At 36.9% G+C, this 25,058-nt stretch overlaps 1 protein-coding gene and 1 pseudogene across 1 annotated transcript in view; both read left to right on the top strand.

Moving 5' to 3' along the window:
- The window catches only part of LOC121443313 (testis-expressed protein 11-like), a gene marked incomplete at its 5' end in the record, with an annotated part of 312,932 nt that overhangs the window by 100,483 nt on the left and 187,391 nt on the right, over window positions 1–25,058 (top strand). The window contains 3 exon segments of the mRNA XM_041645021.1: window positions 2,063–2,158; window positions 6,677–6,758; window positions 9,899–9,977. Coding sequence (XP_041500955.1) covers window positions 2,063–2,158; window positions 6,677–6,758; window positions 9,899–9,977 — 257 coding nt within the window.
- LOC121443290 lies at window positions 10,121–11,123 on the top strand (annotated as a pseudogene).

Here is a 25,058-nt window from a genome sequence, read left to right as displayed (position 1 = left end):
ATATTTTATACCTGGATCAAATTTTAAAATGTATTTAAAGAACGGTAGTGCCAGTGAAATAAATGATACCTTAAGGATGTAGAAGGGTGCTAGAAAAGAGACAGGGTTAACTAGATTTTGGTAGGAGATAGGTCTTGTAGATAGAAGTCACAGAGTGAAAAAAAGAGGGACGAAGAATTTAGATGAGAGGATATCTTGCGAAGAAAGATAGAAAATAGTACCTATGTTATAGTGATATTTTGTGTTTTATTTTTTTATTTTTTTTTTATTTTTCGAGACAGGGTTTCTCCGTAGCTTTTGGTTCCTGTCCTGGAACTACCTCTTGTGGACCAGGCTGGCCTCGAACTCACAGAGATCTACCTGCCTCTGCCTCCCAAGTGCTGGGATTAAAGGCTTGAGCCACCACCACCCGGCCTTTATTTGTGTTTTAATAAATAAATCTTGCCTGAAAATAAGAGTGCAAAGCTAGTCATACTAGTCCGCCATACAGGCCAGGCCATGGTGGCACACACCTTTAATCCCAGCAGCCACACTAGTTAGCCATAGACTATCTAGTGGTGGTGCACGCCTTTAACCCCAGCACTAGAGAGGAACAGGAGGAGACAGGAGCTCAGTGTCTCAGTCTGCAGTCAGTCTGCATCCACGCAGAGAACAGGATCACCCAGCCTTGGTAGAGGTATGAACTCTCTTGTGGTTATCTGACTCTGGGTTTTTATTATTTGTGCTACATTATGTGACTGAAGAGGAATGTTACTTTGAAAAGTGTGGTGGAGTAGTATTTTGAAGTAATTTTTTCATTATCATAGGAATAACTTACTGAAGTATAATTTAGTGATAGTAAATTCCACAAATCTTAAGTACACAGCTTGTTGATTATTTTATAGTCTTCTAACCATAAGATTTAGAAACTGTTACCACTCTGTGCCAGTTAATACACACTCCTGACTTTTATTGTAGATTATCTTGGGCTATTCTTAAGTTTTGTATAAATGGAAATATCCAACATGTACTAGTTGACGTCTGGCTCATTTTTTAAAATATAAATCCTGAGATTTATCTATTCTCATGTCTTTCTAACAAGGGAATACTTTGGATATAATGAAATAGCTACAGTATTTCTTAGAGATTCCATATTTGCTCCATAAAATTTCTCTATAGGAGCTTTTAAACTCTTACAGAATTGCTTCACGGCAATTGTATTACTTTATTTAAATCTTATTTTATCCATCTTAGTTTTTAAATTTAAAAATTAAGAGAAATGATAATTCAAACATCATTCCTCTGGATTCCTCTTTATGCTTAACATTAAAAAAAAATCAGTAGGTCATCTTTGCCTTGTCTTACTATCCCTATTATACTTAGAGGCAGACACACTTATTGAAATATAAACTCTTATTTTTAACATTTGTTTATTATTAATATTTTACTAGTCATGTGCATATAATACATTTGTATTCAACATATTATTCTCTGTTCTCCTCCTCCAGTTCTTCCTATAAATCTGTAAACTCATCCACATTGATCACAATTACTCCCTGTATCAGTGCTGTCCTGGTTGGAGACGTTGACTTGATTAAATGATACTTTATTCATTTTAAAATGCTGCTAAGTTAAGTTTTAAATTAGGGATGATAAAGTACTTTAATGGTAAGATGCCATTAAGAAATAAATTGTGTTAATTAGGACACAGTGCCATTTGCATCCAAGAAGATCCCAGAGGGTTCTTAGGCCAGCAGGACCTTGTCTCAAAAAACTAACCCCTGCCAAAAACCCCAAAGCAAGAAACAAACAAAAACTACTACCACCAAAAGCAAAATAAAGAAAAAACACACACAAAAAAGGAAGATAGTCATTTTAACAGTTATATTGAATTTAAACAAGTCAGAAGTATAAATAATGCTATCATTTCTCAGATAATGTTTGGTATCCACTAGTGCAGTGAGAGTACATGCTATTACAAAAAGATAGCTTATTTTGAGATAGTGTCATCATTGGGCAAATGCCAGTCTGTTGTTGTAGTTTAATTCTTCAGCTAGAAGCTCTTCTCTGTTGTTTATTATAGGCTAAGGCTCTGCGATTACTGGCCACTGTTTATTTGGATTGTAATGATGAAGAATATTATGGTAAGGCCCTCATTGCTGTACGTCTAGCAAACAAGGTATGAGACATTTACTTTTTGATATTAATTTAAAATTTTCCAAGTTTCAATTCACAGTTTGAAATCCAATTTAGACATTTATTTGCTTTAGTATGCTTCTTTGATTTTTTTATTGATTTTTATCGAGCTCTACATGTTTCTCTGCTCCCCTCCCTGACTCTCTTCTCCCCTTCAACCTTCCCCCAAGGTCCCCATGCTCCCAATTTACTCAGGAGATCTTGTCTTTTTCTACTTCCCATGTAGATTAGATCTATGTAAATCTCTCTTAGTGTCCTCATTGTTGTCTAAGTTCTCTGGGGTTGTGTTTTGTAGGCTGGTTTTCTTTGCTTTATGTTTAAAAACCACCTATGAGTGAGTGCATGTGATAATTGTCTTTCTGTGTCTGGGTTACCTCACCCAAAATAATGTTTTCTAGCTCCGCCCATTTTCCTGCAAAATTCAAGCTGTCGTTATTTTTTTCTGCTGTGTAATACTCCATTGTGTAAATATACCACATTTTCCTTATCCATTCTTCAGTCAAGGGCCATTTAGGTTGTTTCCAGGTTCTGGCTATGACAAACAAAGCTGCTATGAACATAGTTGAGCACATGTCCTTGTGGCACGATTGAGCATCCTTTGGGTATATATCCAAAAGTGGTATTACTGGGTCTTGAGGAAGGTTGTTTCCTAATTTTCTGGGAAATCGCCACACTGACATCCAAAGGGGTTGTACCAGCTTGCATTCCCACCAGCAATGCAGGAGTGTTCCCTTTACCCCACAACCTCTCCAGCATAAGTTGTCATCAGTGTTTTTGATCTTGGCCATTCTTACAGGTGTGAGATGGAATCTCAGAGTTGTTTTGATTTGCATTTCTCTGATGACTAAGGTGTTGAACATTTCCTTAAGTGTCTTTCAGCCATTTTAGATTCCTCTGTTGAGAGTTTTCTGTTTGTGTCTGTACTCCATTTTTTTTATTGGATTATGTGATCTTTTGGTGTCTAATTTCTTGAGTTCTTTGTATATTTTGGAGCTCAGACCTCTGTCTGATGTGGGGTTAGTGAAGATCTTTTCCCATTCTGTAGGCTGTCATTTTGTCTTGTTGACCATGTCCTTTACTGTACAGAGAAGCGTTTCAGTTTCAGGAGGTCCCATTTATTAGTTGTTTCTTTCAGTGTCTGTGCTTTAAAAAACACAACACATTGTTACACTCTATTCTGTAGTACATAAAGGTAAAATAAAATATTTCTGTGATCTGAATTTTTGTGTTCCTCTGTAATTTTTATGTTGAAATTTAATCTTCAAGGTTACAGAATTATGTTGGGACTTTGGGAAGTGATTAAATGAATGTCAACTTCTCTTGAATGTCATTAGCAGTTTTATTTTTAAGAAAGACAGGTGGTGCGCATGCCATAGTGCATGTGTGCTAGCCAGTGGTTAGCATGGTGGATGTTTTTTTTCTTACTTTATGTGGGGTTCTGGGTAATTAGGCTTATGCAGCAACTTAGGCCACTCTGGCATCTCAGAAGTCGAGTTGTGCTGTGATTTAAGAAACACAGATTTGAAATTTGCCCCCATCAGTGTGGTTTACCTACATATGAAGCTTTTGTGGGATGTTCATAATCTGAGAATTTTATTTTTTCCAAGATTACAATATTGAAGATTCCAGAATTGTTTTTGAGGATTTTATTTTTAACCACTTATTAAGTATATTTGTAGAAGTACTTATGAACTTCATGTGAGTAAATCAATTTTTCAGAGGAGTCAAATTCTTACGTAATTTTAAAGACAAATGTGCTGGTTGCCACTGGTTCTATTCCCTTGACATTTCTGAATTAATTATTCCTCAGGCTGTAAGCTTGGTTCTATAGCTAGCTTGCTTATAGGGTCTTATGAGAGAAAGATTCTTATTGTGAATAAGCATTCGGTTTTAGATGAACAGAACTACTACATCAAATAAAACAAATCTTTTTAAAACAACAACATAAACTAGCAATGAATACCATTTAGCTTAACATTATAGTTTAAACCAGGGCTCTTTTCTTTCACCCTTTCTTTGCCTGAGAATTTTTTTTTTTCCGAGACAGGGTTTCTCTGTAGCTTTGGAGCCTGTCCTGAAACTCCCTTTGTAGACCAGGCTGGTCTCAAACTCACAGAGATCCACCTGCCTCTGCCTCCCGAGTGCTGGGATTAAAGGCTTGAGCCACCACCGCCCGGCTGCCTGAGAAATTTTTATGTGATCCCCAGTATACATGAATATAAAACAGGTCTACAAATCAGAATTTTACTCATAATAACTTGTAAAGAAAGTTATTAAACAAACCTTTGGCATACATATAGTTTTATAAAATTTATAAAATGAATTTATCCATTTATTTAGGATGAAAGTAAATTTGACACTAATGAAAAAATAAAAGGCCTAAGGAATGACCCTTGTACCTTGTATGGACAAATGTTGCAAGAAGATAGTTACTACAGAAAGGGGACTTTACCACATGCTGAATCTGCTATGTGCTAGTTAGGTTTGTATTACTATGATAACACCATGACCAAAAGCAACTTAGGGAGGAAGCAGTTCATTTCAGTTCACAGATTTCAGTTCATCATCAAGGCAGAAATTCAAGCAGGCCAGGAATCTGGAGGCAGGAACTGAGAAAGAAGAGGCCATGGAGGAAGGCTGTGTACTGGCTTGCTCCTCTTGGTTTGCTCAGTTTGCTTTCTTATATACCCCATGACTCATAGATGGCACCTCACTGAGATGGCTGGGCCCTTCCACATCAGTCATCAATCAAGAAAATTCCTTACAGGCTTGCCTGCAGACTAGTTTGATGGGGTTATCTGTCCCCCATTGAGTGTAGGCTGGGTAAGCCTGCGTTAAGATAATCAACTTAAGAAAAATTTAGTAAGTCTTAAAGTTGAAGAAGTTTCAGTTTGTGGACTGTCAGCCTGTTACTTTTGGGCAGGTGACAGGCTAGGACATCATAGTGGGAGCATGTGATAGAAGAGACCTATTCACCTCATAGCACCTGAGAAGCAGGCCACAGGAGCAGGAGAGGGAGGAGAGACAGTGTATGTTCGAAGCACCAAAGTGCCAGTATCTCCTTCAGTAGGATTGCTCTCCCCTTTTCCAATAAGCTCTACCTACTAAAGACCCATCATCTCCAAATAGCACTAGAAGCTGGGGAACACACTAATAACATGGTTTTTTTGTTTGACAATTCAGATCCAAATTATAATGTTATAATATACATAGTTTATATGCTTGGGTGTGGGTATGTATATATATATATATATATATATACACACATGATATATGTCACACTCGAAAATATTCACATTACATTTGAAGTAGTGGGAAATCAGATAATGTGATGATATGAAGTCTCAGGTTAGAGTGAGCTTCAAAGAAGGCAGAATGGAAAGATACAGTATGAGAAATCTAATCACAGTAATAAATCAGAATGAAAGTTGACTAATTTATTCTCTGTATTTATGTCATATATATCAGTAAATATTTACAGAGTATGGATCCAGTAAGTACATTATTTATTTATAAGCTAACTGTCATTGTCGAAGGAATGGTTCGGTGCCTAGTCTGTACATTGTTTTAAAGATTTATTTCATATTATATACAGTGTTCTGCCGGCATGTATACCTACATGCCACAAGAGGGCACCAGATCCCATTACAGAAGGTTGTGAGCTACCATGTGATGGCTGGGAATTGAACTCAGGACCTCTGGAAGTGCTCTTAACGTCAGAGCCAGTTCTCCAGCCCCAAACAGTACATTTTTAAAGAGCTTTCACCCTCTACATTCTTTTAGGTTTAGCCAGTTGTAGCAATGGCAAAAGTAGAGACAGACAAGAATTCACAGTTGGCTAAGGGCTAGCCAACAATAACTTAGAAATATCATTCAGACAACATTATTAGTGGCAGACATGATAGCTATGTCATATAGAAACAATGATACATTTTATGGATTTTCTGCTATTCTTTAAAAAGGACGCTTATACATACAAATGACATTATACAGACTGAGAAGGTTACATTTAGGAATATATATGTATATATAAGCATTATATAAAGTTGATACATGTATATATATGAAATTAGTGAAAACGAGGCCATGAATTTGGAAGAGAGCAGGGAGGTGTATATTATAGAGTTTTGAGGGAGAAAAGGGAAGAGAGAAAGGTTGTAATTATAATCTCAAAAATAAGAAAACTAGAAGTGGAAAATAATTCTAACTGATATTTAAGGTTTTCCTTAGAATATGGTGTGAGATTTGCCATTTGAATATTTACATTGTCATTAAATGTTTGTCAGACCATGGAAATGTTTTGCATACTTTTTCTTGTATTATGTTATTGAGGTTGAATAAAGTTTTAGAAACTATACTTAGAGATAGAACAGTTGTTATTATATGATTTCCTTTGATTCTGAGTCATCATGTAAAGGTTGAACAAAACAGGCAATTAACTTGAAAATTGTCTTTTCACTCCAGAGTTATAATATCATTGTGATTTCTTTCTTTAAAATAGGAACACTTAGATCCAGCTGGGCTTTTCTTAAAGATGAGAATCCTCATGAAAAACAAAACATGTAATGGAGAACTCCTTGAAGGTATCATTTCTCTGTGTAAAGAACATACAATTTTGAAATATCAGCACAAAGAAATTTTGTAATTTACTAACAATAGGTATAATTTGGAGGTGGTTGAGATGGAAACTGATCAATAGAAAAGGAATTATTGACTAGGAGGAAAGAGAGAAGAAAGAATAGGAGCGAAATTAAAAGGTGCTTTTAAAAAGGACCAAATCAAAGCAATCAGTTTCCTTTTAGTTTAGCAGAAAATTACAGCTGCTTGACCTTTATGAAAATTTCTACAATCATGAACAAAGAATTCTTGTTTTGGAGGGGTCATGCGAAAAGAATGACCATTTTATTGAGGGACTTGGAGATGGGCATGGGGATTGAGGAAGTACTAAGGGGAACAATGAGATCTGTGTTCTCAGGCTGAGATATTCCTGGCCTCCTCCACAGTTTCTGAAAGAGAAAAACTAGTCATTGAATGAGACTGTCTAATGATGTTCTTTTAAATAATTACTTGTATAAACATTGTTGTTTGTTTTTCAGTTATGCTTAAGGGTGTAGAATATGCATAGAAACAAATATACTCATATATAGATGTATGTCTTTGGCAAGTACCTATTTTGTGTTTCAGCTTATCTGCAAAAGAGATACAATAATAATAATAATAATAATAATAATATCTATCTTATGTTGTTTGGCAAATCTTACAAGAAAATGTATGTAAAGCATTTATCACATATATCCTATATAGCTCAGGCTGTACTTGAATTCTCTAAGTAGCTGAAGACGGACTTAAACTCTTAATCCTCTTGCTTCCATTTTCCACATTCTGGGGTTGTAAATCCACCATGCCTGGATATTTTAGTAATCTTTAAGAACTGAGTTATTTGTACTATATAAAAATATGTGTTAGTATAATTAATCATACAATAAAAAATGTTTAATAATTAGGACAGTAATCAAATTTGGCAGTAGCTCTAAGTTTTGTGCTAATAATTGGCAAATCTTTCTGTGTGCTCTAGAAGTTTAGTCACTCAGAAGACCTCAGAAGACCAGGTGGTGGGGGGGCACTCTAGAGGCAGAGGCAGGGGGATTTCTAAGTTCAAGGCCAGCCTGGTCTACAGAGCAAGTTCTAGGAGAGCCAGGGCTATACAGAGAAACCCTGTCTCGAAGAAAGAAAAAAGGAAGCCCAAATATAAAGAGGATTCCATATCACCTCCACATACATAGACTGAAAACTACTAAGAACCAGGGTGACAACTCCACTTTCTTGCATTAGGAGGCTGAAGATGTTAACCCCCTTAAGGAATAGACTTGCTAAAACTATTCCTATGTATGAAAATAAGATATATTATTGAAATTACCAAGTTTGAAATTGGTTAGTTTTGGAATTAGAATTCATCATTACAATGTTTATCTAAATGTAATATCAGAAGCATAGTTTAAAGGAATTTTTCTGAAATTGTTATAAATTATGAGACTTCTATAAATTTAAGGTTTTTCTATTAAAGCAATAAATATTTTACTTTACTATTTTGAGGAAGTAAGTTTATAATCTGTTCAATTTTACACTGCTGGGGACCGTGCATGCTAGGCAAGTTCTGTACTACTCAGCTCCATCCCTAGCTGTAGTCTGGTCATTTCTTTACAAAAGTATTTTCCTTTTACAGTGATTAACTTAATTGCAGGCATTAGAGTTCCTCTGGTATTTTTATAACAGAAAAATTTAGAAAAACACCTTTTATTTGAGACAAAATCTCATAGCCTTAGCTGGCCTGGAATTTGCTGTGTAGACCAGGTTGGCTTTGAACTCAGAGAGATGTGTATGCCTCTGCCTCCCGAGAACTGGGATTAAAGACGTGTGCCACCATACCTGGCTAAAATTTTAAAGTAGACAGGTTTTCTTTATCGTGAAATAATATCACAAACCATCAAAGAAAAATTTGGATGATACTCAAAATACTTATGTTTCCACTATCCCCTAGAACAGGGGTTCTCAACCTGTGGGTTGCAACCCTTTTGGGGTTGCATGACCCTTCACAAGTGTTGCCTAAGATGATCATAAAACACAGATATTTACATTATGACTCATAACAGTAGTAAAGTTACAGTTATGAAGTAGCAACAGAAATAATTTTATGGCTGGGGTCACCAAGCATGAGGAACTGTGTTAAAGGGTCACAGCATTAGGCAGCTTGAGAACCACTGATGTAGAATATAATCTTGATAGCAAAGCTTTTTGTGTATTTTGTCTAGTGCTAGATTCCTAGTACAGATAATAGTGACAAGTTCAGAGAATATATTCACTAAATATTTGGAGAATTAATCATTAAATCTAAGCATAGTAAATTTTAGCAATTTGATGATATTGTTAGCATTTTCTTAGTCTACTTTGTGTTTTTATAGAATTAATATTGCATATAAATTGGTTTTTAAATTTTGTATTTACTGGTAGTTGGAAATATTCTTATGTTAGTGTATAGTCAGTTTTTCATGTTGCTTAATGGTTAATGTTAGCAATGGTTATATGATAATTTATGGTTACACATTTCAAGATATTTTTTTCTGCTTTTTATAGTATAAACTCTTTTGAATATCTTTTTTCAGAATTTTTTCCATATTTCAGATGACTTTTCAGAAGTATAATTTTTGAAGGAAGGGAGTAACAATAATAGCAGTTGTCATTTATTTAATGTTTAGTAAGTGATACATTGCTTTATAATATCCATATATTATCTCATGGAATCTTCTTGATAACAAAAAGATATTGGTAGTATAGTCACCATTTTACATGTGACAAAACTAAGGTAAAGAAAAAGGAAATAACTTGCCCATAGTTTTACAGGTGGTAACTGGTATCAAGTTTACATCCGACTTCAGATTTCAAGCTCTTAAAGTTGATTTTGGAAGGTTTGCAGTAGGTTACCTTGTGGTCCACATTAGGGTGTCAATGTCACTACCCTCTTTCTAGTATTGGATATTAATCTGTTAAAAAGATCTTGGTGAATTATTAGGTAAAATATGGTATATGGCAAATATTTAATATGGCTATTTTGAACAGAAAAATTATTGAAAGCAGCTCAACTTCCTATAAATGAATTTGATATGATTTTTTCATTTTCATTCATTTTTTTCTTAGTATGATTAATGAATTAATTTTTCTTTGTTAGCTGTCATGGAAATACTACATCTTGCTATGCCCTTGGAGTTCTGTCTGAGTGTTACTCAATTCCTTATTGATAATAAAAGGTAGGAAAATCGATTTTTTTCTTTCTATAATGAATAACTTTTTCTGTGTTTTTGTTAACACATTGAATCTTTATATATTCATGTTCATTCTTAGAAAGTATGACATTATTATACTTATCAGTATAATACTTATCAGTATAATAATGAGAGTACTGCTTTCTAAGTCACTTAGACAATAGTAAAATTAATTTTAAAGTTTGTATTAAGTTTTTCAAAGTAATGAAAAAACCCACCCTACACTGGTTTTGTAAAAACGAACAGTTGAAGGCCCGGTAGGCCTAAATGGTGGCAGCTGCGGGCCACAGTGGCAACTGCAAGGCAGCACTGTCACGAAGCAGCAAAGTCTGAGTGCTGGTGGAGAAATTCATGCGGGAGAAGGCTGTGGAGAGAAGGAGTGTTATCAACGAACATAGTAGTAACTTTAAAGCTGTGTATATTCCTGTCAATGAATATTGTCTCCATAAAACTGGCTTGAGAGCAAGAAAGGGCAGCTTAGCCCATCTGTATGATTAATTATCTTCTTGTTTATCTTGGGTGTCATCAATCTATTCATGCTGCTTGTCATCTGAGCTGTAATTGGCATTGGTCCAAATGGCTGTAACAGCATGGAGTTTCATGAAAGCGATCTGCTGCTATTCAAGCAAGTATTTGATTCGGGAGCCATCCATTCTTCTTATAAGCGCACAGTAGGAGGAAGAGGGAATGAAAACCTGGTCATTAGGCAAAAATCAGCCTGTTTGTTTTTCAGCAAAGGACAACCAAGCTGAGTATAGAAAAAAACAAAACCTCAATCACAAAATTTTTCCACCTAAGGACACAAAAGGTTTTATTCTGCAGGGCTCTGGGAATTTCATCTGCCAAATGGAGTGAAAAGTTTGAATGTTGAGAAAGCATCAACCGAAAGGATGAGCAGCAGTGCTACCAGTGATTTCTATATCAGAGTTGACAACAGCATCATCCTCAATGGAACTGTGATGGTTAACCCACCTTGTCTGCTCAGTTCCTCCAGCAGTGACCAGTCAGGGGGTGGTGATTGGGTGCACTACAAGCTCTGCATACATGCCTTCAGCTTTCTTCAAAGTACAAATAACAGGCCACAACATGGACGGCCAGGTCTCAGATGACCCTTGAAGAAGCACTCATTAGACTATCTGTCCCCAGGAGCCAATATGTTCAGATCTCAGCTTGATCTTTTCTTTTAAAGAACTCATGTGAACCATGATTGTAGAGTTTGGGATAACTTGTAATTATTTTAACGGGGGAGCACCACTAATATCTATTATGCACTTTCTGTATTTAAGGGATTTTGAGTAGCTAAATTCTAATAAACTTTATTTAGTTGCACTGATCTTTAAATGTAAGTTCTCTAAAATAATTATGGAAATTAATAATGCTGAGCAGTGGTGGCACACATATTTAATTCTAGCACTTGGGAGGCAGAGGCAGACAGATCTCGAGTTCCAGGCCAGCCTGCCTACAGAGGGAGTTCCAGGACAGCCAGGACTACAGGAAGAAACCCTGTCTTGGAAAAACAAACAGAGGTGGGGGGGAGAAGGGAGGAAGGGAGAGAGAGTAATAAAATCAAAATTAATCTTAAAAAACCCAAGATCCCATAGAGTTAGGCTACATTAGCTTGCGTGCCAGAGTAGGTGAAACAGGAAGGAATGAGTATGTGTTATTTTACAGTTTTTATGTTCTTTGGGTTTATTTTCATGGGATCATGAGTTAGGTCTAAAGAGTCTTTACAATTTTTTAGAGACATTTTAGTGTTTGTCAAACTTTAATGTCAAGGACCAGCCTCAATAAAAGTACTTTTTACCAGGGTAGGGGTATGGGAATTGAAGAAATATAAGTAAAGAATATGAAGACACATAAAAATAATAGGACAGAAAACAGAGAATTGGGAGGGCATTCCAATGACTGCAATCCTGAAAATCCCTCCCCACCCAGTTTATTTTTCCACAGCTTTTATATACTCAAAGTAAATGGGGGAAGAAGGTAACAACGACTTTATCAACATGATACAGAAGCATAATTCACACAGTCAATGGTTTATCACTCTGAGACATCAAATCATTAGCATTCTGTTGTCTAGGTAGAAGAAGGTGCTCTAGGTCACAATGGGGAAGACCACCCTGCCCTTCCCTAGGTGACCTCATAGTTACTAAAGAAGGAGCGGAAGTACATTTACATATTCTGACCCCCTATTAGGACGGTGTGGGCTTACTAGAATGAGCTGTCTAATTTCAAAAGAACCAAGCAATCACCTCCTGAGTTAGGACACACACAACTATATTTGTCATATCTCCAAACTCTCTTGATGGTCAGACAAGGTGGAAATGGGCCTGCATTTTTCAGCCTCCACACTTTAACATCATCAAAATCAATATGGAATAACCACTATCATTTGCCATTAGGGAAATGCAAACCAAAACCACAATGTGAAGCTAGCCACTGGGATGGCTGTAATTTTTCAGTCTTGGGGCCATTATGGGTGTTAGGGTTCACTCTCACAGGTGATCTGGTTGGCTGACTTTGATGACATTCTATCATAAATGGACATGTTGCTGGTAGAATTTCTTTCAGGATGCATGAGTTTTATAATACCTATTGCTTTGTAACAAGCAACCCTAAAACTTACTGATTTGCCTCATTAAATCACTCTCTTGGAGTTCTGTGGCTTGATTGAGCTCACCTTGGGTGGCTATTGCTTGGGAGGTCTTGTGGATGCAATCAGAAAGCAACTGGTGCTAGAAATATTTAAACTTGTAGATTCTAAAAAAATGACTGGGCCGAATATTCATTATGTTTTCTTCACTTACATACCTGTTGCCTGAAATGTTTGAAACATCTGGAAGTTAATCAGCTATCTTCTTCTTATCTACTTAGCTTAGACTTCCTTATAACATGAAAAATTTGAGGAAGTTTGATATCTTACATCATGATATGGTTTATCCAGAGTTGCAAGAAATAAGAAACTAGAAGGCAAGAATATATTAGCATCAGAAATCAATAAGACTCAGGAAATAATAGCAAGGAGTGATAAGCTAGATTGTATCACATTAAAAAATCAGTATGCTGGGGACTGGAGAGATTGCTCAGTGGTTAAGAATGCATAATGTTCTTGCAGAGATCCTGAAGTGGATTTCTAGCATGGATGCTGGGCAGTTTACAACAGCTTCTAACATCAGCTCCAGGCAGACCAGGCAGCTCTGGCCTCCATGAGCACCTGCCGTAAATACACACTCTCTCTCTCTCTCACACACACACACACACACACTCACACACACACATACACACCCACACACACATACACACACACATACACACAATTATAAATAAACTTAAAAAAACAGTCTGCATTGTAAAAGAAACAGTGGTTCAAAGAAATGGTCTAAAGAATGAAATAAAATATTCACTAGCTATTTATTGGACAAGGAATTAATAACTAGAATGTATAAATATCAAGCACTAAGTTTCTAAATAATCCAATCAGTAAATAGGTAAGTGAGCTGAATGAAGCAGTGCAAATGGAGCTAGTGAGACCGCTTGGTGGGTAAGGGCACATGCTATGCGAGCCTGGTCACCTGCATTCGAGTTCCAGAGCCCATCTAAAGGTGATAGGAAAGAAGGAACTCCAAAAAATTATCTTTTGACTTCCACATACATGCCCATGTACACATCTTGCACTGTGAACACATGCACACACACTAATAATAAGATAAACCTTCTAAAAAGTACCAATAGTAAACACACAAAAAAAACTCACCAAATGGTACTGGTCAAACAGGATAGCTGCACGTAGAAGAATGAAACTAATTCCTTATCTCTCACCTAAAAAAAACCAAACAAAACAAAACTCAACTCCAAATGGATCAAGGAACCTTAGCATAAGACTGGATACTCTGAATCTGACAGAAGATAAATGGGGAATATGCTTCTATTTTTGGGCACAGAATAGGACTTTCTGAATAGGACCCCAGTAGTACAGGCAGTAAGACCAACCACTGACAAATGGGATACCATAAAACTAAAAAAAAAAAACTCTGTACAATAAAGAACACAACATCATTTGAGTGAAGAGGCAGCCTACAGAATGGAAAAAAAAACTACTGGCTATACATCAGACATATCTAGCATACATAAAACAACCTCAAAACTAAACATCAAGAAAGCAAACAACCCAATTAAAAATTGGAGCTAGAAACTAAGAGTACTCAAAGATGAAATGTAAATGGATGAGAAATTGTTTTAAAATGTGCAAGATCCTTAGTCATCAGGGAAATGCAAATCAAAAGTACCTTGAGATTTTTATATTATCCCAGTCAGAATGGCTAAGATAAAAAAGCATAAACAAACAAAACAACAACAAAACCAAATGACAACAAATGCTGCCAAAGATGTGGGGAATGAAGAACACTAATTTATTGTTGGTTGGAGTCCAAAATGGAGCAACTACTGTCCATGTGTAGGTTTCTCAAAGAACTAGATATAGGTTAACTATATGATCCAGCTATTCTACTCTTGGGCATATTCAGAAAAATTCTAATTCCTACTACAGAGATCCTTGCTTATCTGTATTCATTGCTGCTCTATTTATAATAGCCAGGGAATTGAAACAGCCTAGATGTCTGTCAGTGGATGAATGGATAATGAAAAATGCCTCTGTCTGTCTGTCTGTCTGTCTATCTGTCTATCTGTCTATCTATCTACATGGTAGAATATTATTCAGTCAGAAAAATAAATTGTGATAATCTCAGGTAAATGGGTGAAGTTGGAAATAATTATTCTTATTGAGGTAATCCAGACCCTCAAAGGAAAATGCTGTATGTAAGAACCTTTGATTCTTTACATATTAGTATTTAAATTGGAATGCCCATAGAAGTAAAAAAACTAGTAAGGAACCTTTGGGCAGGGAGATGAAGAAAAGTGGGAATAATGCAGGTGGTTTAAGTGGGTAAAGGGAATAGTAGAGTTACATGGGTTGGGGATTTGAAAGAGAGAGAAAATGACTATTATTGAGAATGATAACAAGTACTAAAGACCTTTGGAAAGGCCGTGTGGAAACCTATTATAGAAGTTTCTAAAATATCTATGTATATAAAGGGGTTTAGATGGAGTCACTTTATAATGGGGAGTCAGTGCCTTCTGCCAGATACCATAGATTGTCAAATAAAAACTCTATTGACAGGTATGTTACTACTTTGCAAATTGTTTGTCAGTGGGGTCCCATAGAACTTCCATCCCCCCAAAAAAATTATAGGCTATTACCATTGATCTTGGTTACTTTCTAGACCTTGATGGTAAGAACTTTTTTTGCTGGATTTGCTACTTACCTGAGTCACAGGAGTTAGAAGTTTCATCCCTATTGGCTAGCTTTCATAGTCCTGGAAGGTTCTATGTATACTATTTGGGAGAAAAGTCATCAACAGTCTTACCCGCGTGTGAGCCCTGTGAGTTCCAGTAATGATTGGTCTGTCAAGATATGCCCACTGGTGGAAAATAGTGTAATGAATGTTATGAGAGTAACCAACCACTTTTTGATTGAATTTAAAGTTGTATCTGTAAGATGGAACCCATGTCTGGTATCTTTAGCTGAGCAATAAACCTATGGCTGATTAAGTCATAGCCCCTATGGGAGAACCTAGTCCTATTATTCTACTAATTGGATGGCAATAATATACCACATATACCCCATATTCATGCATCTTTCAACCCTCCTGAAAGAAGCTTCTTTTTGCAGATGATGAGGTCAGTGTACAGAGACTAAGACATTGTAGTGTTCAGAGCTAAATAGGACATCTGTATCACAGCTTCTTTTTCCAAAGCTCAGGAGTCATTTCAGAAGAGGGGGTGGAAAAATTCTAAGAGCCAGGGAGGGTAGATATATCTTCAGCAAAACGATATTTATCAGACACAACAGGACAGCTGCCCACACAGTTGTAACACGGATTCTAATTAGTTTTAATAATAAAAACTCAGAGTCAGCTATTGGGCGTGAGAGCTGAAGAATCAGAGAAGCAGAGCCACTAGAGAGTTCTTACCTCTACCAATGCTTAGACCAAAGGGGTGATCCTGTCCCTAGGAATGCTCAAACTGACTGCTGTCTCTGTGAAACCTCAGACTACATGTTCAGACTGAATCCTTAAACTGTATCTGAGCTCCTGTCTCCACCTGCCTTATATTCTTCTATCTACCCAGCCATATCACTCCTGTCTCCTCTTCTCTAGTGCTGGGATTAAAGGCATGCGATCCCAAGTGCTAGAATCACCTTTGTTTGAACTCTGTTTCTCTTTTATTATTTTTTTTGTTCTTTCTTTATTTTTTTTGAGACAAGTTTTTTCTGTAGCTTTGGAGCCTGCCCTGGAACTAGCTCTTGTAGACTAGGCTTCCTCAAACTCACTGATCCACCTGTCTCTGCCTCCTTAGTGCTGGGATTAAAGGTGTGCACCACCACTACCCAGCCTTGTTTCTCTTTTAGACAGATTCCAGAGATCTGTCTGCCTCTGTGTCCCAAGTGCTGGAATTAAAGGTGTGTGACACCACTGCCTGGCCTCTATGGCTAACTAGTGGCTTAGCTCTGCACTCTGATCTTCAGGCAAGCTTTATTTGTTAGATTACAAACAAAATACCACTACATACAAAATCAAACTAGCCCAAATCCCAGATGGTTGGGGAAGGGGTTCTTAATTGCTGTCCCTATCTGAGGAACTATTGACAATTGATGACTGCTAAGGAAGGGAGAGTCCGTTTCCTTCAGAGATACAGATCGTGAGAGGCTACCCATGCTTCGGTAGATGGTTCCACACCTGTGCACATACATAAAAAGAACATGCTTAAATGGACTCAGTAGGTAGTGTTTAAAAAGGAACCTTGTAACTTGGAAGGGGAAAGTGATGAGGTGATAGGGGAGGAATTGGAGAAAAGGAAATGGGGGTGTATTTGATCAAAACATTATATGCTAGTATGACTATTAAATAAAATAAAAGTGTTCAACATAGTTAGCCACCAGGGAAGTGTAAAATTAAACTACTGGTTTAAATTTCTCACCCTGGTCAGAATGGCTGTAATTAAGTACCTACAAACCAGCAAACACTTGTGGAATAGTAGCAGGGAAAGAAAATTTTTTTCGTTAGTTCTTTGATAATTTCTTGATCATATTCACCCTCCCTCACCCTACTCTTCCCATATCCACCTCTTTCCTTTCCGACCCAACTTGGTGTCCTTTTTTTATCCCTACTAAGGCCAATACATGGTGCCCAAATATTCTTTCATATGTGACTTTCCACTGGAGAATGGTTAAGATATCACAATCTCAGAGAAAACTGACCATTTGGGAAGGAACTCTTTTATGCTACTAGTGAGAATAGCCTAGACTCAGTGGGAATTAGTATGGGGAGGCTTCAAAAATTAAAAATACGACTATCATATAATTCAACATACCATTTCTGGTATATACTCAAAAGAATCAGAGTATACTTATAATAGAAATACCTATATACCCATGTTTATTGTAGCCCTGTTCACAAATTGTTGAGTTTTGGAATCAGTCTGTCAATAAAATGGATCGATAAAGAAGTGTGTTAAATAACAAGTGTGGATTCAGAGCTAACAGGAGCACAATAGATCAGATACTCACTTTGAGGCAACTGGCAGAAAAATACGAAGAATTTGGAAAAGACTTATATATCTGTTACATTGACTTTAGGAAGGCATTCAATAGCATTTGGAGGAAAGGACTTGGGGGAAACAATGAGGTTCTACAGGTACCCAGAGAAAATTATAAGAATACTAAAAAAATACCTATAAAGATACTTTTGCATCACTCAAAGTCTGTGGGGAATTAAGTAATCAGTTTAAGACAATCTTAAGAGTGTTGTTGGGATGCGTCCTCTCACCACTATTCTTTAATATATTCCTGGAATTTATGATAGCAACATCCCTGGAGGATGAGGAGATAGACGTGCAGATAAGTGGTGTGCAAATCAATAACTTGTATTTTGCCAACAATAAAGCGTTACTGGCTGAAAGTCCAAATGAGCTGCAGGCCATGGTAAACAGAGTGGTGGAAGTCAGTGAAAACCTTGGTATGAAAGTACACATGGGACAGGTGTACAAAGATTTTAACACTGTAATAAAGAATCAGAACCTCAAGCAAACAGTCAACTTTGTTTATCTGGGAGGAAACCTCAGTTCAAAGGAGGGAACTATTTCAGACGTCAAGAGGCGGATAGGGATCGTGAGCACTGTGTTCCAGGCAAGTAGGAAAGGTTTGGTCAGCAAGCGACATAACAACAACAACAAAATTACAAGCATATGAGACACTTGTCTTGAGCTGCCTTGTTTACAGCTCTGAAACCTGAACAGTGAAAGGCTCCTCAGAACAGCAGCTGAATGTGTTTGAGATGGCAGGTCTCAGGAGGATTCTAGGCATCACAAGAAGAGATAGCCTGCACAACAGTGACATTAAGAAACATCTCCATCTACAGAAGGAAGTAAACTACAGGATATGGCAATGGCGCTTGAGATACTTTGGCCATGTTATGAGAATGAATGACGGCAGATGCCCGGAGATAGTACTGCTGGGAGACATGCACGGGATAAGGCCAAGAGGAAGACCCCCCCCCCAAAAAAAAACGCTGAATAGACAGCATAAAGGAAGACTGTGGAACCTTAGGATGACAATAACATAAGCATCTAGGACTACCCAGGATAGGAACAACTTGAGAACCGCCATAATGGGCTGCCCATGCATGCTTAAGCATTGCTGGGGCATAAATGATGATGATGATGTTAAATATACAGAATGAGTCTTACTTGGATATAAAAAACAAAATTATGACATTCTAAAGAAAATATTTGCAGCCAATGAATATCTTCTTAAGCAAAAGAACCCAGAATCAAAGTCAATATATGTTTCTCTTATGTGCATCAATTAAAATAAGAAAAGAGAGGAAAGTAGAAGATTATTAGCCATATGGGTGGGGGAAGGGCCTAAGTAAGGTTTAATGATGTTATTAATATGATCATAGTATGTTATGTGTATATCTGAAAATGTCATAATGAAATCAATTACTTTGGGTAATTAAAATATGCTTGTAATAAAAACAAGCCACAAAGCCAGTCCAGATTCCAGGAGAAAAGATCTTAGCAGGCTGTGAATACCAAGAAGCATAATTCATTGGGAGGATATGTTTAGAAACTAGCTATTACAGTGTGCTAGACACACTAGTCCCACCCCCACTTTGATGTGGGAATTAGAGGGATTTTCGCTACTATTCGAGTTGATTTCCTTCTTCCTTATCCTTTCCCCCAAGTCTGCATCCTCTGCTTGTTATGTAAGCTGAAGCTGATTCCTTCTTATATTGCTTACAAAACTGTTGGACAGAAAAGCCCGGCTTCAAAATATAAGTGGTCCGTATTGCTTGTTACACAGTGGAGAATCGGATGAATGTTTGCAGTTCTTCTGTTGTTCCTAGGTTCCATTAATTTCTGACTTAATAGACTTTCCTAGGCTGTTTATTTTTAGTTGAGTGAGCTCACTATTCAACTATTTATTGTCTTTTGTTTCTTTTTGGTTTCAATATTCTCATCCCTAATTTTTATTTTTCTAATTGCATTTGCTTTTAATTACAGAAATTTTTCAAAGTTTCTAAGCACCGACCATATTTTCCTATTCTCTGGCTCTGTGCTGGATTTATTCTCATATTTATTCTGTTATTTTTCTTGAGATAAATAATAATGAGATGGATGTGATTGTTTATTTTTATGTAATTCTTGGCTGAACACTTGATAAGGCATGGTGTATTTTTCAGTATTGACCCATATTTTCATTTTACAATTCTCAAAACAGAGTCAGTATTAAAAACATCAGCAATCTGTTTAGGTCCATTTCAGAAATTGTTGGAGATTCTGTCCTTATCTGAAGCCAAACTATCTGGAACAGCAGAAGATTACTCAGGCCTACCCCATTCTTTCCCCCCTTCCCACATGGCTAGCTAGCTTAGATGGAGCATGTCTTCTTTTATCGCTGTCCACTGTTTTGTTTTAGGACATGGTCACTCACTGAATCTGGAGCTGGCTGTTTCAGAGCTCAGTAGAACCTCTGAGATCCTCTTGTCTCTGCCAACCCCTCATGTTGGTTGAGGGGGGTTGTAGAGTTGTATACATTTTAGGTGCTAACTTCATATTGAATATGTGGTATGAAATATTTCCTCTAACTTTACGGATTATCTTTTCATTTTGTTAAATGTTTCCATTGTTGTATAGAAACACTTTAGATTTACATAATCCTAATTGTTTATTTTTAGTTTTGCTTTTGTCTTTTATATTTTAAATCGTTGACAAGATTAATGTCAAAAAGCTTGTTCCCTATTTTTTTCTTTTAGATGTTTTATGGCTTTAGGTATTATACTTAAGTCTTTAATACATGTAGGATTATTTTTTTGTTTTGTTTTGTTTTTGTGAGACAAGGTTTCTCTGTAGCTTTGGTGCCTGTCCTGGAACTAGCTCTTGTAGACCAGGCTGGCCTCAAACTCACAGAGCTCCGCCTGCCTCTGCCCCCTGAGTCCTGGGATTAAAGGTGTGCGCTACCACTGCCCAGCTTTATAGAATTAATTTTGTGAATAGTGTAAAATAAAGGTGAAGTTTCATGATCTTGAATGTGAATATCTATTTCCCAACATTATGAAGAGACATTTTTTTTCTGCTATTTTATAGGTACTCTTACTGAAAAAAATAAGTTTTTTCTTGGTTTTCAATATTGTGCATTGTTCTGTGTTTCTGTTTTGATGGCAGTATCATACTGTAGCTTTGTAGTATAATTTGAAACCAGGAAGTATGATACCTCTAACTTTGTTTTTTTCTTAAGATTTATTTTCATTCTGTTTGTGTGTATGTGTCTCTGTGGATGTGTACGAATGCTTGAAAAAGCCAGAAGAAGGCATCCTGTTCCCTGGGTCTGGACTTACGGGCAGTTGGGAGCCCCCTGACTTGGGTGCTGAGAACCAAACAATCCTCTTGAAGAGTAGGGATGTCTCTTAACTTCTGATTCATATTTTAGCCCTGGCTTTTTATTTTTACAATTTTATTGGTCATTTAGGTTCTTTTGTAGTTTATAAGATTTTAGTATTCTATTTCTATAAAAAGATACTAGAATTTTGATAGAGATTACCATTAATCTGTAGTTTATAGGGGGATAAGCATAAATATGTTAGCACCATTAATTCTTTTAGTTCATGAGAATGTTAGTTTTTCATTTATTTTAATATTTCACCTTAGTTAAGTTTATTCTTAAATATTTATCTTTTCATGTTATAGTAAATGGAAAATACTTTTTTTTACTTGCAGGATATTTCATTGAGATATAAATAAATGATATAGAGTTTTGTATCTCAAAATTTTACAGAATTTATTTATTCTAGTGGCTTCTTGTAATGGTTGCTTGTGCAACCATTGAAATTTTAGCTGTAATACTTATGTCTTGGATCCATTTGGGGTTCTTTATACATGATTCAAAGAAAAAGTCCAGTTTCTTTTTTATAATTAAATTTATTTTTTTAAAAACAATCTTTTCTCATTTTACATACCTATCCCAGTTCCCACTCCTTTCCCTCCTTCCTGTCCCCTGACACTTCCTCCACCCCAGCCCTCCATCCACTCCTCAGAGAGGGTAAGACTTCCCAAGTGGAGTCAACAAACTCTGACACATCACTTTGAGGCAGGACCAAGGCCCTACCCCTACATCTAGGCTGAGCAAGGTATCCCTCCAAAAAGAATGGGTTCTAAAATGCAAAAGTTCAAGCACTAGGGATAAATCCTAGTCCCACTGCCAATGGCCCCACAGACTGCCCAAGCCACACAACTGTCACCCACATTCAGAGGGCCTAGTTTGGTCCTATGCAGGTTCCACCACTATCAGTTCAGAGTCAGTGAACTCTCATTAGCACAGGTCAGCTGTTTCTGTGGGTATCCCCATTATGGTCATGACTCATTTTATCACTTTTCTCTCTCTTGGGCTGGTCTCCAGAAGATCAGTCTAGCATTTAGCTGTGGATCTCTGCATCTGCTTCCATTAGTTGCTGGGTGAAGGTTCTATGATGACAATTAAGGTAGTCATCAATCCGATTACAGGGGGAGACCAGCTCAGGCACCCTCTCCACTATTGCTGAGGGTCTTAGTTGGGGTCATTCTCATGGATTCCTAAGAATTTCCCTAGTGTCAGGTTTCTTGCTAACCCCATAATAGCTCCCTCAATCAAGATATCTCTTTCCTTGTTCTCCCTCTCTGTTCTCCTATCTCAACCATCCCATTCCATCATGTTCTCCTTCTCCCTCCCTGCTTTCCACCCTCTCTTCTCCCCCCACTCCCATTTTTCTCAGGAGATCTTGTCTATTTTCCCTTCCCAGGGGGATTCATGTATGTCTCTCTTAGGGTTCTCCTTGCTACCTAGCTTCTCTGGGACTGTGGACTATAGGCTGGTTATCCTTTGCTTTACGTCTAATATCCACTTATGCATGAGTATGTAACATGTTTGTCTTTCTGGGTCTTAGTTACCTCATTCAGGATGTTTTTTTCTAGTTCCATTCATTTGCATGCCAGTATCAAGATGTCATTGTTTTTTACTGATGAGTAGTACTCCTTTTTGTAAATGTAACACATTTTCTTTATCCATTCTTCAGATGAGGGACATCTAGGTTGTTTCCAGGTTCTGACTATTACAAATAATGCTGTTATGAATGCAGTTGAGGTAATGTCCTTGTACTATGAGTGAGCATCCTTTCAGTATATGTCCAAGAGTGGTATTGTTGGGTCTTGAGGTAGATTGATTCCCAATTTTCTGAACAACTGCCATACGGATTTCCAAAGTAGCTGTACAAGTTTGCACTCCCACCAGTAATGGAGGAGTGTTCTCCTTAATCTGCATCCTCTCCAGCATAAGCTATCATTGGTGTTTTTGATCTTAGCCATTCTGATAGGTGTAGGATGGTATCTCAGATTCGGTTTGCTTTGCATGTTCTTGATGACTAAGGATGTTGAGCAGTTCCTTAAGTGTCTTTTGGCCATTTGCAATTCTTCTGTTGAGAATTCTCTTTTTAGTTCTGTACCCCATTTTTTGATTAGATTATTTGGTATTTCAATATCTAGTTTCTTGAGTTCTTTATATATTTTGGAGATTAGTCCTCAGTCAGATGTGGGGTTAGTGAAGATCTTTTCCCATTCTGTAGGATGCTGTTTTGTCTTATTGATTGCGTCCTTTGCCTTACAGAAGCTTCTAAGTTTCAGGAGGTCCCATTTATTAATTATTGCTCTCAGTATTTGTGCTCCTGATGTTATATTTAGGAAGTGGTCTCCTGTGCCCATGTGTTCAAGACTACTTCCCACTTTCTCTTCAGTGAGGTTCAGTGTGGCTAGATTTATGTTGAGGTCTTTGATCCATTTGGACTTGACTTTTGTGGAGGGCGTAGATATGGATCTATTTGCGTTCTACATGTCAACATCCACTTATGCCAGCATCATTTGTTGAAGATGCTTTTTTCCATTGTATAATTTTAGCTTCTTTATCAAAATCATGTGTTCATAGGTGTGTGGATTAATATCAGGCTCTTCAATTCGATTCCATTGGTTCACCTGTCTGTTATTATGCCAATATCAAGCTGTTTTCATCATTATAGCTCTATAGTAGAGCTTGATGTCAGGGATGGTGATGCCTCTGAAGGTCCCTTTATTGTACAGGATTGTTTTGGCTATCCTGGGTTTTTTGTTTTTCCATATGAAGTTGATTATTGTTCTTTCAAGGTCTGTGAAGAATTGTGTTGGGATTTTTTTTTTGGAGATTTCATTGGAATCTATAGATTGCTTTTTAATAGGACTGCCATTTTTATTATATTTATCCTACCTATTTAATAGCATGGGAAATCTTTCCATTTTCTGATAGCTTTTCAATTTCTTTCTTCAAAGACTTAAAGTTCTTTTCATACAAGTCTTTCGCTGCTTTGGTTAGCATTACAGCAAGATATTTTATATTACTTGTGGCTATTGGTTTTGTTTGTTTGTTTGTTTTGTTTTAGTTTTGGTTTTGGTTTTTTGAGACAGGATTTCTCAGTGTAGCTTTGGCTCTCCTGGAACTCTTTCTGTAGACTAGGCTGGCCTCTAACTCACAGAGATCCATCTGCCTCTGCCTCCCACGTGCTGGGATTAAAGACATGCACCACCACTGACTGGCCCGTAAAGGGTGATGGTTCTCTGACTTCTCTCTTGGCTCTTTTATCATTTGTATATAGGAGGGCTACTGATTTTTTTTTCTTTTTGCTACTTAATTTTTTTTTTTGAGTTGATCTTATATCCTGTCACATTACTAAAGGAATTCCCTGGTAGAATTTTTGGGGTCGCTTATATATACTATCATATATCATCTGCAAATAATGAAAGTTTGACTTCTTTCTTTTTTGTTTGTATTCTCTTGATCTCCTCTTGTTGTCTTATTGTTCTAGCTGGGACTTTGAATACTATATTGAATAGATATGGAGAGAGTGGACAGACTTGCCTTGTTCTTGATCTTAGTGGAATAGCTTTGAGTTTCTCTCTATTTTAATTTGATGTTGGCTGCCAGCTTGCTGTATTTTGCTTTTATAATGTTTAGGCACATTCCTTATATCCCTGCACTCTCCAAGACCTTTATCATGAAGGGAGGTTGTATTTTGTCAAATGCTTTTTCAGCATCTAATAAGATAATCAATCATATGGTTTTTTTCTCTCAGTTTATTTACATTGTGGATTACATTGACTGATTTTTGTATGTTGAACCAGCCCTGAATCACTGAGATGAAGCCTACTTTATCATGGTGGATGATTTTTTTGATGTGTTCTTGGATTTGGTTTGCCAGTATTTTGAGTATTTTTGCATCAATATTCATGAGAGAGATTGGTCTGTAATTCTCTTTCTTGGTAGAGTCTTTGTGTGGCTTGGGTATCAGGGTAACTGTAGCCTCATAAAAGGAGTTTAGCAGTGTCCCTTATGTTTCTGTTGTGTGGGATAATTTGAGAAGTATAGGTATTAGCTCTTCTTTGAAATTCTGGTAG

Source organism: Microtus oregoni, unplaced genomic scaffold (genome assembly GCF_018167655.1).
Source record: "Microtus oregoni isolate MIOR12 unplaced genomic scaffold, Mior012 000104F_ref0000108, whole genome shotgun sequence".
In the NCBI taxonomy this organism is placed as follows: Eukaryota; Metazoa; Chordata; class Mammalia; order Rodentia; family Cricetidae; genus Microtus; species Microtus oregoni.
Note: the sequence above shows the minus strand (reverse complement) of the source record. Positions and strands in the feature narration are given on the sequence as shown.